Source organism: Chroicocephalus ridibundus, chromosome 7 (genome assembly GCF_963924245.1).
Source record: "Chroicocephalus ridibundus chromosome 7, bChrRid1.1, whole genome shotgun sequence".
Lineage (NCBI taxonomy): Eukaryota > Metazoa > Chordata > Aves > Charadriiformes > Laridae > Chroicocephalus > Chroicocephalus ridibundus.
In genome coordinates, this window is record NC_086290.1 from 20,144,802 (window position 1) to 20,161,982 (window position 17,181).

Sequence of the window (17,181 nt, forward strand, 5' to 3'; positions counted from 1 at the left end):
GCCAGAAGTATAGAGTATTTCCATTTCTGTCTCACATAAAGTCATTATGAACTCCTCCTTGAATTGATATTGATCCTTCAGCTTGCAGAAATATTCCTCCAATTTATTTTACTTTTGTTGCCGTAGGAATTGTTACTGAAGGTACAAGGAAGAAAATGAGCTGATGCAGAATGGGATCCAAACATAAAAATAAGACGTAAAGCATCTGCAGTGATAGGCTGACACAGCAGATGCTCTTTAACCATTTCAGGTTCCTTAAGACCAAAGGCTGTGCCAGCAGCCGGGAAGCCCCAGCCAACCACTTGGGCATTTCTGTGGCAGCAGCCCCCAGCCTTGCCCAGTCCTAAAAGACAGCAAACAGCTTTCTACCATGGATATGTCAAAGACCAGCAAATATTTCATCCCGAAGACACGATTAGAACATATTTTGTCTCTCTTCTCAAAAACAACCCTAACTTTCGGGACCCTCTCAAGTTCAGGGTCATGCTTCAGCCCTTCCTGGACGCTCCTTGACAAGAAGGCTGCTGAGAGGGGTGAAGGACCAGCAGCATGCCACAACCTGCTCACTGGGCAGAAAACGGGGCTGAATCTGGGAGAGGGGAAGAAAGCAATAAGGACAGGACACGGCAGGGGGTTCAGCCAGCTCAGCCCCACCAAACTAAGGGAAATTCCCCACCAACTGGGGGAAACTTCCAATTCTGGAGTGGCCAGAAACCACTTGGAGAAGGGCTGAGGCGCCTCCTGTTAACACTACTTGGCCAAGCTCTCACCAAATTCAAGAGGCACCCTCCCAGAGTGATGCCAAGGACAGCTGCTGGTAAGGAAAGGTTTAGGTAACAATCTAGCCCTGTCTTCCTCTCCTTGCAGCTGCTGTGCTAGGGGTGCAGTTTTCTGCCTCTGCCGCCCCAAAGCTGAATGGAGCCCTGGAGAGAACGAGCGCGAGCGTGTGTGTGCCCACGTGTGGAACCTGCATTTTTGCACCATCCCAGTTCCTGCCTGTTTCTCACTTTGGTTAACATTTGAAAAATCCATTTCCCAGAGTGGCTTTTTAGAGAGAATGATTTAAAGCTGGAAGCCAAAGGGACCATCTACAATTTTGTTTGCTTTTGGTTTTGCTACTGGATAAAAAAGAGGAAACAACCCCATGCTAGCGGGTAGCTTTCATTTTACCAGCTGCAACAAAAATCTGTTAAGAGTGTGGTTAGGAGAAACAGTTACTAAGAGCTGGTTTATCAAAACTTGCCTGAGCCTTTCAAATGAGCACAGCCCAATGGCAGATATGAAAGGCAATGTCTGAGACAGAAACTGGGTCAGCGGTCTGCAATAGCATACTTGCCAGTGTGATCGGCGTGAACCTACAGCTAATGGGGACATCAGGATCTCCCAAATATGAGGATGGTGGAATGGCCGGGGTGAAGAAGCAGCCTGTGGAGGTTTGGGGAAGCAGAAAGATTGGGTCATAACAAGGTACCATAGACTGTAATTGCTGTTGAAGTGAAAAAGAAAAAAGGGAAAAAAAAAAACCAAACCAACAGAAAAGCAGGTGATGTACTTAAGTCTTACTTTCTATATCCTTAATGAAAGGCACTGTTTTAAAATGATACTTTTATGCTTAAAACATAAAGTTTTAGATAGACAAAATGTTTGCCAGGAATCCATCTTAAATTAGATTTTGGTTTATTTGCTCTTGTTTTAGCACGTTCTATCTAAATATATATATATATATCTTAAAAGAAAAATAAAGGAAAGTAATAATCAAGAGTCAACAATTTCCAGCAACATCGCAAAATCCCTCATTAGCTTTCTGAATGCTAAATGTCTCCATTGATTTCACAAAACGGACAAGGTCTGTACAATTTTTGAGAAGACAAACATGATCTAGTAACAGATTGGTATCTCTCTTCTTGGGGCTTTTCAGTGCATTTATTTAATGGTTTTGAATGTACATTACTTAACAGAAACATTAAATGCCAGTGCTTTGCAACAGTTTTGTTACTGTCTCTTTAAAGTAAACAAACAAAAAAAATACATTCAAAAAAGCAAGGCTGTTTTGTTCATGTGATGGCAGAGGCTTTGGGCAGCTGCAACATGCACTGCTCCTGCTCAGAGACATTACCCAACATCAGTCAGCTGTCACCAGAAGAGTTGCAGGGAAAGCATTAGAGGATAAAAGGAAAGGTGGGGGGGGTGGGGGAGAACTGAGCAAAATGCCACACATGCCAGCTGGTCTTTCCAGAAGGAAGACACCAGAGTACATATACTTGGGGGAGGAAAAAGGGGGGGAAAGAGCACCAACATAGAGAAAAACTTGACTTCAGGGGAAAAACCAGCAGCTCTCTGAAACTTGTTTGGCAGGTTCGCATTCCTAATGTAATCTGACTTTTGTGTTGGTGGTGGTTTTTGCCCTATTTCTTACTTTGCTTTCCAAGAGAAATGTAACAAAACTGAGGTAGAAATAATGGTGGGCACACTCCAGCCTGGAAGATTTCTAATGGATGCTGAATGAAGATTGCATTAAGGACAATGGAGCCATACGTACACAACAAAAACTCAACTTTACAGTTTGGGAAGGGAAATAGATGTACTTTGAGGGTTCAGTTTTGCTTTGTTATTTGTACTGTTTGTTTTGGTCACAGTCCACTGCGTTGCTATAAACAGCTCTGCAACCCATAGCTCTGCCAGCGACCTACACTGATCCCACTCCCTACAGCTTCACCAAAATAACCTCAAAACTATGACTAAAGCCGCACAACAAAGGCCAGCAGTCACAGCTTAAGGTAATTTGCCTCTCGGAGTCCTACCAAATCTTACGTTTGACTGTTTCGGATGCTAATGTAAACCGATTAAGTGGCTCTTTTTTCATCTATGCACCTTCTAAAGACTGTATCGCGTAATTATCAAGGAGCAACATGCTGAAAATTCTTACAGTTTACCAACAAGAAAAATCGTTCTGCTCTGGTTTGATCTGACAAATTGGCAAAAGAACCGTTTCTGAACACTGGGAAATCCTTCTGTTTCTATTTTTAAAAACTGTAAAGCTTCAGTCATATCACACTTTAGTTTTTTTCCTGGATACATTCAAAGTAATTTTCCTTGCCATTTTCCAATTGTTGAGGTAAACATACATATTTAATATAAAGTAACATTGAAGCCTAGCCTATAACTCTCAGCAGTACATAGTGCTTTCAACACATTCCTTTGAGGTACTGTACAAATCACAATCACTTTCCTGAGTTTTTGCAGACAGAACATTAAAAGAAATGAACTGCAGAAATTAAGGTCCAGATTACCATTACCCTGTTTTACCTGTTCTTAGTTTAACACCGCAGAACAGACAGGATTGAGGAATACTGTTGCTCTTAGAATAGCAAAAATCTGGTTCTCTGTCGCAACACAACCGTTCATCTCTTTAGTCCAATAATGTTTGAAGTTAAAGCTCTTTATATTAGCACATGCCACCAATGTAATTGTGAGGCAAACAAAAAAATAAAGCACCACTTCAGGCACTTGACAGCAACTAAATCTCAAGAACAGCAGAATGGAATCAACACACAGGGTTCATGTCCTTCTGAAATCAACCCACTTGCACCTTGCTCCTTGGTGAGTATTGTCTAGCTTGAACAGAACTGAGCATCAACATGCGCTTTCTGTCATGTGTGGCTTTTTCAGATCAGCAGCTCTTGTTTGATGCACTTTTCCTTCAAGTCTACCCTGACTCTTTAGAGGCAAGGTAAATTGTAGTCTTCCCAGTACCCTTTGCAATTTTAACACTACTGAAAAGGGTTCTCTACCCTATGTAGCAGGTTCTGTGTGTGCCAACATTCATTACATTTTTTTTTAAGTAGCATCACTGACTGCAACCAAACATTTTGTTCCATTCAACATATGTATCAAGCTCTTTTTGAGATATGCTAGGCTGTATCTTGCAGAAAGCATTTTCAAAGTCTTGATATGTAACTGGCCTCAACTGGCTGGGCATAATGGCTGAAAGGTCTGTGGCTGGCATGGCGTGGAGTGGCCCCACCACGGCTTCCTGACACAAGTGAGCCACATCAAGTCCAGAAAAGCCTTCTGTGCGCTGGACAAGCAGTGCAACCTCCTTGTCATTGAGACAGTAATTGTGCTGTGAGAGCAGTTGTACTATTATCTGGTGCCTCGCTGTGCTGTCAGGAAGTGGGATTAAAAGTCGTTTCATGAAGTACCTTCGAAGAGATTCATCAATTTCTTCCGGTTTACTCGTGGCGCAAATTACTACTATTTGGTCCTCAGCAGAAGTCAGTACAGTGTCCAGCTGCATAAGGAACTCGGTTCTCATCCGACTTACTGGACTGTGTTCTTCGCTCACTTGAGAGGAAAGGAGCATATCAATGTCACTAACAAAAATCACCGAGGGTTGGCGACACCTTGCCACGAGGAAGGAGGCATGGACAATTTTTTCTCCTTCCCCTAACCACTTTGTGACAAGGCCAGAGCCAGTGATTTTGAAAAACGTGGCCCCCAGCTGACTAGCTATACATCTGCCCATTAATGTTTTGCCTGTTCCCCGAGGTCCAAACAAAAGGATGCTCCGAGGTAGAGCAGTCAGTCCGTTGAATGCATCTGACCTCAATACTGGCCATAAAACCTCCTCCTTAATGACGGCCTTTACTAGATCTAGGCCAGCAATGTCGCTCCAGTCCACAGGAGGTCCTTGGTTGATAATCTCATTGGTGACAAGGTCAATGAGGTGTGTGTCAGTATTCTTCAGTTGCTCGTCCACAGAGTGGTTGGATGAGGTAGCTGCACGAAGTCCCGGGCCTTGCATTGGGTGAGGGAGGAGCTGCCTGTGCTCGTCACCGTGCTCATTCATTACTGGGGAGGTATACTTCCCAAACGAGTCACTTGATCTCGAACCCAGTGAGTTTTTAGCAGTACTATAGGATGGGGGTGTTAGAGCCCTACTGGACTGGCTGCTGAATTTCCTTTGCTGTTCAGAGGACATTAGCTGCTTTGTTGGCTTAAATGCTAAGGATGATGTTTCAGCACTTCTGTCAAAACCATTCCCCCTGTTTGCATTTGAAATGCTGTTGTCGGGCATTCGATACATGGGACTCTGTGTAGATCTCTGTTGGCCATAGCTGTAATTTCCATAACTGGAGTCCATTTCTCCTTGCCCTGCCATGTAGAAAGCTTTCCTTTTGAGAGAGCTGGCTGAACTGTTTGTCAGGGCAGACGGCGCGATGGGCGTCAGACCGTGGCCCTGGTAGGAGTAGCTGGGGACAGTGGTTGGGGGCAGAGGGGTCGGAGCAGGGATTCCTGAAGGCAGGTACGCCGAGGGCGGCGGGGCACCCCCAGGGCTGTACCCAGGGCCAACAGCGGTTTGAGGAGGATAACTGGCAGAAGGGTAGCTGTAACCAGAAAGGTTAGAGGTCCCGTTGTAGCCGGGGACGAGGGCTGGTGGTGGTGGTGGTGGTGGGGGCTGTAGAAGTCCCGAGCTATGCAGGGGGGATGGATGAGGGGATGGAAGTGCAGGTGCTGGCTGGCCGCTGTAACTGGTATGCAAGTACGAGCCATTGTATCCTGCGGCGTATTCCTGAGATGGGAGCCCTGAATGAAGACTGGGAACGGTGTGACTTCCGCAGGTGCTGCTGGAGTAACTGGGTTCAGCCAGGTTACTGGCCACCCCAGGAGAGCTCCCAATGCTGGCCGAGACGTCTGCGGGAGGGAGGGCTGCACTTACCCCAGCTTTGCTGGCGGTGATAACATCTGGGACACAGTTCATGGGATACACACTCTCCGAGTTCAGCGATGGCTGCCAGGGCTCGCTTTCATTCTTCCGGCCGTTCACCAGCCCCGAGGGAGCTTCAGTGTAATTGCTGAGAATGGGCCGCTCGGCCGGACCTTCCAAAATACCGGAGTATTTTTCTGCATACTTCTTCAGAAGATTGGAGGCAGTCAGAGCCGAGATGTCGTCGTTGGCCCAGGCGTACTGGTAGGTGCGCTGCAGGTGCCCCCGGTAGGCTTCCACCTTGTGGGCAGGAGACCGTGTGGTTGAAGTGATATCAAAGTGCTGTTCTGGCCACTGGGCATGCTCCGGCGTCCACTGCATCTTCAAGCCTAGGGCGGCGAGAAAAAAAACAAAGTTAACAGTGAGCTCGGCCTCTTTCGGATGCTTTTGAATGAGTTCTCAAACGTACTGTCTGGGAACTTCTTCAGCTCTCTAAACCACTGTACTTAACACCGCAAATCCTCAAGGAAAGAAAATGCAATGCCCTTATGAAGCGGTATAAACTCCTTGGTTTACTGCAGGCACATACACACGGAGCCACATTTTTTGTCGATTCAGTAGGGGGTTATTTGTTGGTTTAAAAAAAAATAGGTAATGCCAGGTTTCCCAAAGCAATTAAATAAGACAGTACATTTTAAATACTCTGAGTGCAGATTTATTGTTAACATACAAGGCATCCAACTGCTCTGTCCTGTCTCATCACTGTTTCAGTTTTATATTTTAACCAATATAAAAATATGAGACACAGCTGACAGATCACATCTAGGATACCTCTCTTATTTGGTACTGAACACCTAGTTAGCACAGTATAATGCACCCTGCGCAGAACAATATGACACAGACATAGCAGGTCATTCCATAATCCAACTCTCATCTAAAGTGGTCCACGACAGTTTCAAATCTGCTTCGTGGAGTGCAGCAAAGCAATCTCCCAGGCAGCGCTCCGTCGCTTTCATCACACAAAGCCTACAACTCGGTATGAATTACAACTGGCTCCTTTCTGCCTCTCAGTTCTGTTGTTGAGGCTCTGGAAAAAAAAACAAGCATGACTTGTCTGTCGGTCTCCTTGCTTGCTCTCTCTTCCACCCCCCTTCCCCCTCCCGCCTCACAGCCTCCAGGGTACAAAGAAAGAGGGTTTTAAAAAAAAAAAAAAAGAAAAAAAAAAGAAAAAAAAAAAGAGATGAAGAAAATGAAAAAGAAAAGAAACCAAGTGCTAAAAGTTCTGTGGCTTCCACAGCTGGCTATAAAATAATCAACCAATCAATAAAAGACAAAAAATGCAAATGCCATTTTAAAGCAATTAATCCTGCAAATAATGTGATGTGAATTATTCCCCCTCCCCGTAATCCACTCCGCATAGCAAGGGCAATTTACAAGCATTAAGATAACCCCCTCCAACTCGTACCTATGCATGGTAGACACGGCGCTGATTTTTGTACAGCTGTATCAAATAGACCTCCTTAATCTCTCTCGTATTACCAAAAGTGATTTTTGCAAACAGTCTTGTGCCCTCTGGCACAGATTCCCTGATAAGGAGCAGGCCTAGTCGAAATGAAGCATCTGTGGCACCAGCTCCCCTCTGAATTACTGCAGTCTATTTTGACAGCCTCTACCCCCTCCTGTTTTTCTCCCCAACCCCTTTAGCTCTTCATTGCCTGACTCTGGCATCTGACATGGCCAGCTTAGCCTCGCTGAGCTAAACCTAACACAGCACACAGTTTGGTAACAGAATGGCATGTTTATTCCCTTCTGACTCCCTCTTCCTTGTTTGCAAAACCACTGCACCAGACACTGGAAGTTAATTAGCAGGATGATGCTGTGCTAATTGTGTTAATTTACAAGGTTTTAGTCAAAGAGAATCATGCCAGGGCTGGCACTGCTGTCATGCTTCCGACTTAATGATTAAGAAATACTGAAAACAAGGTGGGAAGGATTGCAGTAATTACACAATAAATGAATAAAGCAACAGATTCATTTGCAATTATATTTCATTGCAGTTGTACTCATTTGCATTTGGATTTTTCATTTTTATTTTTGGATTCATGTATTTGCAAATCACCAAATCATTTAAATTTAGCCTGAAAACTGCAAAGTACCTCTAATTGAGCTTTATATTTTATTAGTACAAGTAGTGCAAATCTCAGTGCATGTGGGCATGCCATTGATTACTTGTGGATTTTTTTTTTCCGGAGCGTTCTCTTTTTCTCTCATTTTTCAAACACTTTGACAACTTGAGAAAAATGTCTGTTAACAATTATACAGTTATCCTATAAAAGTTAATTCAGAGAAGTGCTTTTGACAAATGCAGCTTTGAGACTGAGTTTTTGGCAGATTTATTTCTTTCATTTAGTGTTAATATAATCTTTTTTGCTAATTGTTTCTGATGTTTCAACCACAGCCTTTCAGAGGGGGTAAATGTATCATGAAATCGGATGAAATTATAGAAATCATGCTCAAATGAAAAAAATGCAATTTTAATGAGAAACTACCAGAAGCTTTTCAGAAATCATACTCCGTTAAATTCAGCCGGAAATCTGAAGAGCAAATCACAAAGACCCAATTGCAAGTAATCACTATCTAAAATTTTTCTGGTGTCATGGGATTTACTTCAAGCTTTTTTAAAAGGAAAGAATATTAATGTTCCTGTGACACAGAACTGCCTAACAGACATACAACTTCATTACCCTTATATAAAAAAAAAGAAAGCCAAACAAAATGAACAAACAAACAAAACCTATCTGTGTTCTACCATATTTGGCTTATAAGGTTACCAAAACACTGAAAGCTTCTGTTACAGAGATGCAGAACTTGAGTGGATTGATGCTTCACTAGATACTAACAAACGGGTGCCATGAGAGAGACTCTTCGCAAAGAACGCACGAAAGCAGCAATGAAACTGTTGAAAAAGAAGGTAAAATAGGCATGGAAGGAGCAGAGAATCTGGCTGGGCTGGTACTTGTACTGTAGTTAATGAACGTGCTTTTGGCACATTGTCTTTAGGAGCTTGTAAAAGGAAGACTATTCAATTTAAAGAGATAAAAGAATGCACTAGGTCAGAGCACAACAACATATATCATACATTACCCACTTAGCAAGCTTTTCAAAATACCTTTCACAAATACTTTAAAAAATTCATTGATTTTTTTTTTTTTTTTTATTCAGAATGGATCATGGGCTTTTAAAATAAAATAATTCTATTTCTAGTCACCATGGGGAGATGTATTTAGATGGTGTAAAAATTAAATTCTTTGAATTTTATTTGTCCAGATTAATTTATTTTCCTTATTGTGAGGCTGCAAAAGAATGTCAGAAAATCTGAATTATTCGCTATAAAAGGAGGGGGGAAATCACATCACCAGCATTCTTTATTTGGAATAATTGCTAGATAGACCAGTAGTTTCACATTGTCATGCTATCTTTGGATATGCTCACTGCACAATAATTGAAAGTTTATTTATTGATGCATATTAAATACCAATGCATTTAACAAAGGCTGTAAAGGCAGGATTAGGCTTTGATTAGATAAGCTTAAGAGAACAGGACTGTTCTCATCCCACGAAACATGAGCATTTATTCCAGCACATTGCAATCATTAGTGTTATTTGGAAGCATAGGTTAATAGTTAACCATAAGCATATTTTTTGCATTAGTATGCAGTGAAGAAATCTGTATTTACACGGAGTCCACTGGAATGGTCTGGACTGGGGGGCACAAAGAGCCATTTCCTCAATTTGATATTAACCAAAAAAACAGCAAACTTTTGCTAAGTTTGATTCTGTTTGTTAATAGTTCAGTAATTGTTTGACAAAAGTCAAACGTCTGATTTGGGAGAAAAAAAAAAAAGTATTAGTTTCTTTAAATTATGCAAACACTTCCCCCCTACCCAATTGCTTAACGTTTGCAGCCACTTCCTCTCCATATTTTGAAATGTATTTTATTAGTTGTATTTTTGCTTGAGGTGGTACACCTTCCTACGTTTCCTTTGTTAGGAATCCAAATGCTGATATAAACAGCTAAAATCAGGTAAATAAGGGCATATTTAGAGGTTGCATTTTTTTTTAGCGTAATTTAAACTCTGACATAAACCATGATCCTGCAGATAGTGTATTTGCTTAATAACTTACTGAAAATCCAGAAGCAATGCAAGGCTGAATGTATTTTTCAAAAAAATCTTTGCTAACTTAGGAATCCTCTGAGCTATCGACATTTTTTGAACTGTGTAAACTGTGCTGGTGTGGACTGTAAAAGGCAAAAGGAAAGGATTCTGTTCTTTAAGTACAGGTATGTACTTATCAGAGAATTGCTTTTAAGATAAATTTAATACATTATATATAGGAGAGGCAGTGTAGGCTTTTTTAGCAGTATCTATTTTCCCTTGTCCTGACAGCCCTGCTATACATCCCTCCTCCATAATTCTTCCAGTTGGATCTATCTGAATTACATTTAAAGTTATTAAAGTCAACAATTTCATTATTCAATTACTTTGAATCAAGTGTTTGACCATTTTTTTTCCCTTATAATTTTGTGCACTTAGCCTGAAAATGTAAAATCTAATGCATAATACTTCATCAGTTCACATACAATAATTCCATATGGCAGAAATCCACTTACATATTCAGATTTATGAATTAAAATAAACAAAACAAACAAACAAAAAGAAACAATGCCAGAGTTAGGAAAAAAATAACTTTGTAATCCGAATGCAAAAAGGAACAAGCAATGTTCTACACATCCTGGATGTCCAGCGGGGCCTGATCCTGCTGGCAGCTCGAGTGAGTTTGTGCACACAAAGAACCCTCCTCCACTGGTGCCCCCAGTATGAGGTCAAACTGCTCAGCCCTTACAGGATTATATCTGTTACAGAAGATAAAAATAAATAACTAGCCTTTCCTTTCAATTTAAATAGAAGAGTTTCTGTTCAAAACACGCACGGAAAAGTCCAGAAATACTAGCTAGGATCACAGTGGGTAAAAACACAACAAAGGATTTACAGTGTCCCACAGACAAGTCCAAATGATGACAATCACCTTCCAACTAACCAACTTGGTTAGCAACAATCTGCTTTAGACAAAGGACACTGGGACTTTAGTAAACCCTTCATCTATTCACATCTCTAATAAAATAATCAAGTTAAAATTACATCATATGCAACTGTAGTTTTCTAAAAATACTGGCAGAAGTTGCATTGGACTTCCAGAGACACAGGGGAATAAAACCTAAACAATAAGGAGCTACTGTGCATGAGGAACTAGAAACAGGGCAGCACACCAGCTTTCCCAACCAACTCCCAAAGTTTCAGTTTGGATTAGGAACCTCCAACTGTTCCTTCAGCATACCTGAGGCAAAAGAAAATCCTTCCTCTCCTGTTGTGGTCTCTCTATTCCTGCCCTGTTCATCCCTGCAGTGCCTTAGGTCCTATCTAGCACAGGTCTGCAGGTTCATTTGTAAACATCAGTAGCTCAAGCGGGTTCTTAACTTTAGGCATGTGGTTAAGTATGATCCCAGCAACTGCTTAATGCGCTGTTGAAAAGGGGTAGACAACAGTACCATGGGTGAAGAAGTAAATGAGATGCTTCTGATAACGGTCCATAACAGACTCGTAGAAGAACACTGTTGCGAGGCAGGAAACAATTCCAAAAACAACAGCTCTGAGTACCACCAACCCTCTTCCCTCCAGACTTGCAAGCGTATGTGAACTTCATCACTTTGGATTGCTTACACGTTTAGCCAAAGACTCCAAAAGCTGTCTCTGTCCACTGAACTGCTACTCTCAGCCTCGTCTCCAATTATTCAAGACAATGTGTATTTACACAATGAACCATCATGATTTTAACCAAGGGATTGCTTCTTGTGGACACGCAGAGATCAGCTCTTCCAAAGCAGCTATCGACTTAAATAGGCACTTCACTGTGAACGTGCCAGGACTCCTCAAACCTCATACTTCAGTGAGAGTCAGAGGTGTTAGTACCTTGAGGATCAGGCCCTAAATCCACATTTTAAAATCCTTCTTAAGCATGGGACAGGACATAACTGAATAAATGAGTCATGCCGTAACCACTGTTCGAGATGTAGGACACACAGCTCCCTGGGTTTGTACTAAATCTGATAATATTTTGTAAGACTGTATACTGTCATATGTCCCATAATAATAAAAATTAATTCAAGATAAAACATTTCTTTTACACTCCATTTTTTATTAATAAGCATAATTTCAGCTGTTTGAAGATAGTGCAACTGATCTCTCTTAATTGGAAACAGGAGGGATTTTGAAGAGTGGATTGAGCTAATTATGTTTTGCAGGAAAAAAAAAAAAAGGAAAGAAAATGATTCCCACATTTATTTTCTAATTACTCAGTGAAGACCTCTGCTCCAGTCCACAAGGAACTCCTTTGACGTCAAAGGATTTGGTGGGAGGAAGAGCCTCCAACTGAGCTGCCCAGCCGTACGGGCCCAACTTTGGAAGCATTTTTCAGTAAGTGGCAGCCACGAACCCATGAAAACAGGCCTGGAGAGTGCTCCCAGCATTTTCTTGGTAGGAATCTGTTCTTCCTCTTATTATCCATAGCCTATGCATGCCGTGCGCATCAGTGGGAGCAAGCTGTTGGCAGGGTGTTTACAATATGATTCCCATCTAGCAGGGATAGTGAAAACATTTCAATCTTTAAAACAAAACACTTAAATCACGAGTAATATTGAGGATCACATATATGTCAACAGCACTTAAGGATAAAAGCAGTAAGAAAAACAGAACAGATTTTAGGAGAGCCTGGAACGGTTAAAAATGAAATTCGAGACATGGAATCTCAAACTAATACATCCCAATTATCTAATTTAAATACTGTCAAATGATTATTCCTTTTAAATCACACTTTCACACCTCACAACAGCAAATTGCAATACGTTTACAGCAAATGAATTCTCTCCCTCCAAGCCCCCTCCCTGCCATTTACATAAAGCAGCGCCTTTGATAGTCACAAAGACATCTCTGGCTAAACGGCCTTTAGCGGACCCATCAGCTTCAAAGGCCTTATGAAACAGAAATAAGGGGAAATAATAGTCAAGCACGCACAGGGAAACTAGGTCCAGAGATGACACTATCACATTTTGCCAGCAGAAGCAGGTTGGATCCGTAGGCTGACCAAGCAGTAGCCCACAGACGCGGACGATAGGGACTGTGGCGATTACTTAGGACCACACGGGACCCCCCAGGGTGCTGCCCACCTCGGAGGTATCGGTTTCTCTGCGGCAGCAATCCTTAAGCACAAAAACATGCGCAGTTCAGTGCTCCGTCTTTGCAGTGTAATCACATTGATGCACTATCATTGCGTACCATAAGTAAAATCATTTATGCATGCATGTGTCGGAATCCTTCTATATGGAGAATCGGTCACATTTGTGATTTATTGTAGTTTATCTTTAAAATATTCTACTATATTGCTCTGTCCTCACTGTACTCATTGTCTCATAACACTTTTCTAAACTGCCTGAAAAACACACTAACGAAGACAATAATTGCAATGAGTTTTCTTTTAACCTATTATGATGCTTCTTCTTCCCGGGCTTCATATTTTTAAGCTGCTTCTGTCAAGTACCTCCAAACAGTACCATGCCTTTAAAGGACCTAGCATATTTTGTCAATACCAAATGAATGAGACCATAATAATTTCTGAGAGAATACTAAGAAGCACAGTAACTGTAAGCAAAAGTCAGCATAACTTATAAAAAAAAGTGTCTTTTTTTTCTATAGTCCACTGAACACATGGTTATAGCTATAATGTATTTTTAAAATATGTAATATACCACATAATCTGCAATCTATGCCTATATAAACATGAGAATCAACATAACTACTGCAGGATAACTCTAGTGATTCTGAGAATTAAAGTATTCACATAGTAAAATATAGTCACAAATGAATATGGAGTCTGGCCACTTGGCACGAGTATTTATGCATATTTGCAAATGCAAAAGAGTTTAGATCTGGAGCATGGTTCTGCTCCCACCGAAGCACTTACTTCAAGCCTCCAATAAACCCAACTGAAGCTTTTTGGAGCGTAGCAAAATGCATACTATCTTTTTAAGCAACAAAATAGCAGAAATAGCCTTTCCCTTGGTTCCCCTTCCAGAAGTGGAGTTTGAGGCACATTTACCTTGAAAGAGCGTAACACAAATCCTTAAAAGCAGAGCAGATAAAATACACTCACTGCTTTATTGTGTTTCTCACGTAATCAACTGCAGCAGGTGAAACACAGAACCCTGAACTTGTTTTTTAGCAAGTGAGAAGAAAAAGGAATGGATTTTCAGCACTAGGGAGCCTCATATGGAACATTCAGATCCTGAACTAGAATATTCCAGGAAAAAAAAAACTTAAAAATTATAATTTTCAAATATTGGATTCTATTATGTTTTCCATTTCTGTTGCTAATCACGATTCAGTAAATTGTTTCCTTTTACAGGAATTTTTTTAATTAGCACTTAGAATTATTGCTTGGTTTCTCACCGTAAATAAAGCATTTTTAAAACCTTTTCTTCGTGTATCTTAAATCCATTAAGACAATTTCCTTCTTAAGCTCACTTCCTTTTTGGCAAATGAAGATCATCAGGACATACCACATGTGTCCATAGGGACAGCAGAGCTAATGAATATGTATGCTTTATGTCACAACAGAGCACTCCCCTTGTTCTGCAGTACCGACCTTCTCTTATGTGAGTAAATAACAGGTGAGCACTTGTGCATGAGGATAAATGGGGTTAAAACTGCCATAAAGGGACATACTTTATTTGAACAAAGTGGGTGCACAATAAATAGAGATTTAAGTGATGCTGAATAATTTTTTGTATCATGCTGTTCCAAAATGTTAGAAAATAATCTTGCTCTAAAACACAAGACCAAGTTACATAGCAAGAGTTATTTAAAATATATTTCTCCCCAATTAACAACAGCAACACTCTGTATAAATTCCACTATGTTATATTTTTTTATATATTTTTCAGTCTTCATACTTTAAAAAAAGGTACGTATGTATTTCATAGCTTTATGTATAGCAAGAAAAGGTTAATTCCAGAGATTCATCTAACCAGCCCTATTCGCCTTACAAATATGAAGGCAAGGATCAATTTCAGTAAGTTTCAAATAACTGCAGTCAGGTTTGACCCATTACACTCAACTAACAAGAGTGAAAAAGCAAATTTATATGGGCCAATAACACAATGCTCCAGCCAGTAACCAGGAATGCTGCTTTCCTTTTAAAGCGCTTATTCCAAAACCTACCAACGTGGGAAAGGTAGGAACAGTTGCTTTACTGAGATTAGAGTACCTCTGCTAATTAGCTAAATGAGAACAAATACCGATTAAATTTATATATAGAAGTAATCTGATACTCAAGAAAAAAAATCCTTCTTAAGATGACTCCACAGCGTACAAAGCTTTCGCAAAAAATTGTTTATGTTATTTATGCATTTTGTTTTTTGGCAATCAGCACATTAATTTTTAATGAAATAGTAAAGAGACATTGTGTCTCACACTTCGATAAAAATATTCTATAGCCAGGACTGGGTGACATAGTGCATTAATTCAGTGTCCTTCACTCCTGGGACCTGCGTATAATTTAGTCCAGCCTGAAGAAAATAACTTTGATCTGAAGGCTGTGGAAAAAGCTACATATGAAATGAGTTTTGGTGGGTTTAGTGTTGTTTCTTATATACAAGACGACATATGAAGATAAACTGCTTTAGAATGCTCCTGACGCGGCCCGGGATTAAGAGCAGGGAGCTCTTAGCTGAGCTCATCCACTCTTTCCCTTTTCCCCGTCGTACCAGACACACACACCACACACAATTCTCTCTACTATTAGCATCGGAGTGCCTAGCGCTGGCATACGCTGTCTTTCCAAAGAGAATACCCCATGTAAAAAAGCTTGTATTATCAATCCGTATAATTATTTGGTCTCTCCATTAAAAAAACAAAACCAAACAACAACGTCTATATTTCAACATGACAGATGATGTTGTAAGAAGGGGTGATGTTATCACAGGGAACCCAAGATTTCCTCCTGAAGGTAGGGAACACCTTAGCTAAGTCATCAGAACTGCACTAATCACGCTTTTAGGGAAAACAGAGCTCCGGCACAGCTCCTGCCCGGGCTTGGTTGTGCGAGCAGCTGACCCTTCCTTTCCTTCCTGCTCCCCCCAAAGCAGAGAAACAAGATTAAAAGCAGAAGCATAACCAAAGAACTGACATCCTAGAAACACTAAGCTGAGCTAAATCTTTTCCCAACTTAAACCTTTCAATTATTGTATTCCACGAATTCCAAAGATTCTTTCTTGCTTATTCAATAAAATCTATCTGAATTAACTGCTGAAAAATGGAATATAGCCTATTTTTTGCATGCTCTTCGTTTGGGACTTACTGTATTGTTTCCTGGGCATTTGAAAGGAACTATATAGATTGTTCAGTTAGCTTGACAAATTAACCGGGGGGCGGGGGGAGGAGGAACAGAGAATTTTCTATAGACAAATAGAGAAATCTCCCTCTCTCTATATGTATGCGTATACATTTATATGTTTTACACACACACAGGAACCAGAGAGAGAATGTCTTAACTGAGAAATTTAACTCTGTGTATGCTGATATTTTTGCCATATTCTTGGAGAGTGAGGGAAGGAAAAGAAACTAATTCCTCATGTTATATGTTGGTTCTCCTTTCTCAAAAAGACTGAAGTTCATCCCGCAACAGGAAAACTCGAGCCCTGTCCTGAAACAAGTATGTCATTGAGAGGGTGCACAGGCATTTCAAGAGGCAGAAGAGAATAACACGTTGGCTTTAAAAACGTAAAGAAATGACACAGCCCAGCTGATAAAATGTCACATTCCTTTGCAGCTACCACACAAATTCAGCCTTTTCTGTAAACAGCCTTCAAGAGGCAACAAAAATCTAAGCCATGCGATGATCATATCTATAACTAGCTAAGCACTGTTGATAGCTTAAATAACAACAAACTGTGTTATTTTTCCTGTAATTTTGTCCACAGTGTTATTGCATATGTAGTCACCTAATGATGAAATAGTTTTAAAATTTGCTGCAGGGTACAGAAGTCAAGCTCCACTGATTAGCATCTCAAAGCGCACTACAGGCACACATTTGTATAGCTGAATAATAGCACTTGTGTTTGTATGATGTTTTAAAAAACAAAAAAAAAATGCACAGTTTTACTTGATGTTTGATGATGCACACTGATGAAAGTCCTTTCTCTCACAAAATATACGCTATACCACAGCTAACTGCAAGACTTTCAAAGAGAAGATAGAAAGGTAACGTCACAAAAAGAGCCAAAAAGGGGTTTTGGTGTCAATACGGGACGCCTAAGCCCCGAGGTTCATGAGCTTGATTCTCCTGTCACTTCTCCAGTTTGAA

At 40.7% G+C, this 17,181-nt stretch overlaps 1 protein-coding gene across 3 annotated transcripts in view; it reads right to left on the reverse strand.

The window, feature by feature from the left end:
* FIGN (fidgetin, microtubule severing factor) overlaps positions 1–17,181 on the reverse strand; it is a 105,496-nt gene that overhangs the window by 4,356 nt on the left and 83,959 nt on the right. For 2 of the 3 annotated variants that reach the window (XM_063342287.1, XM_063342285.1), the window contains one exon: positions 1,798–6,096. In XM_063342287.1, coding sequence (XP_063198357.1) covers positions 3,848–6,088 — 2,241 coding nt within the window. In that variant the 5' untranslated portion in view covers positions 6,089–6,096 and the 3' untranslated portion in view covers positions 1,798–3,847. Of the gene's footprint in view, positions 1–1,797; positions 6,097–17,181 lie in introns of those variants that run through there. The other variant, XR_010072087.1, reaches the window with a different exon arrangement.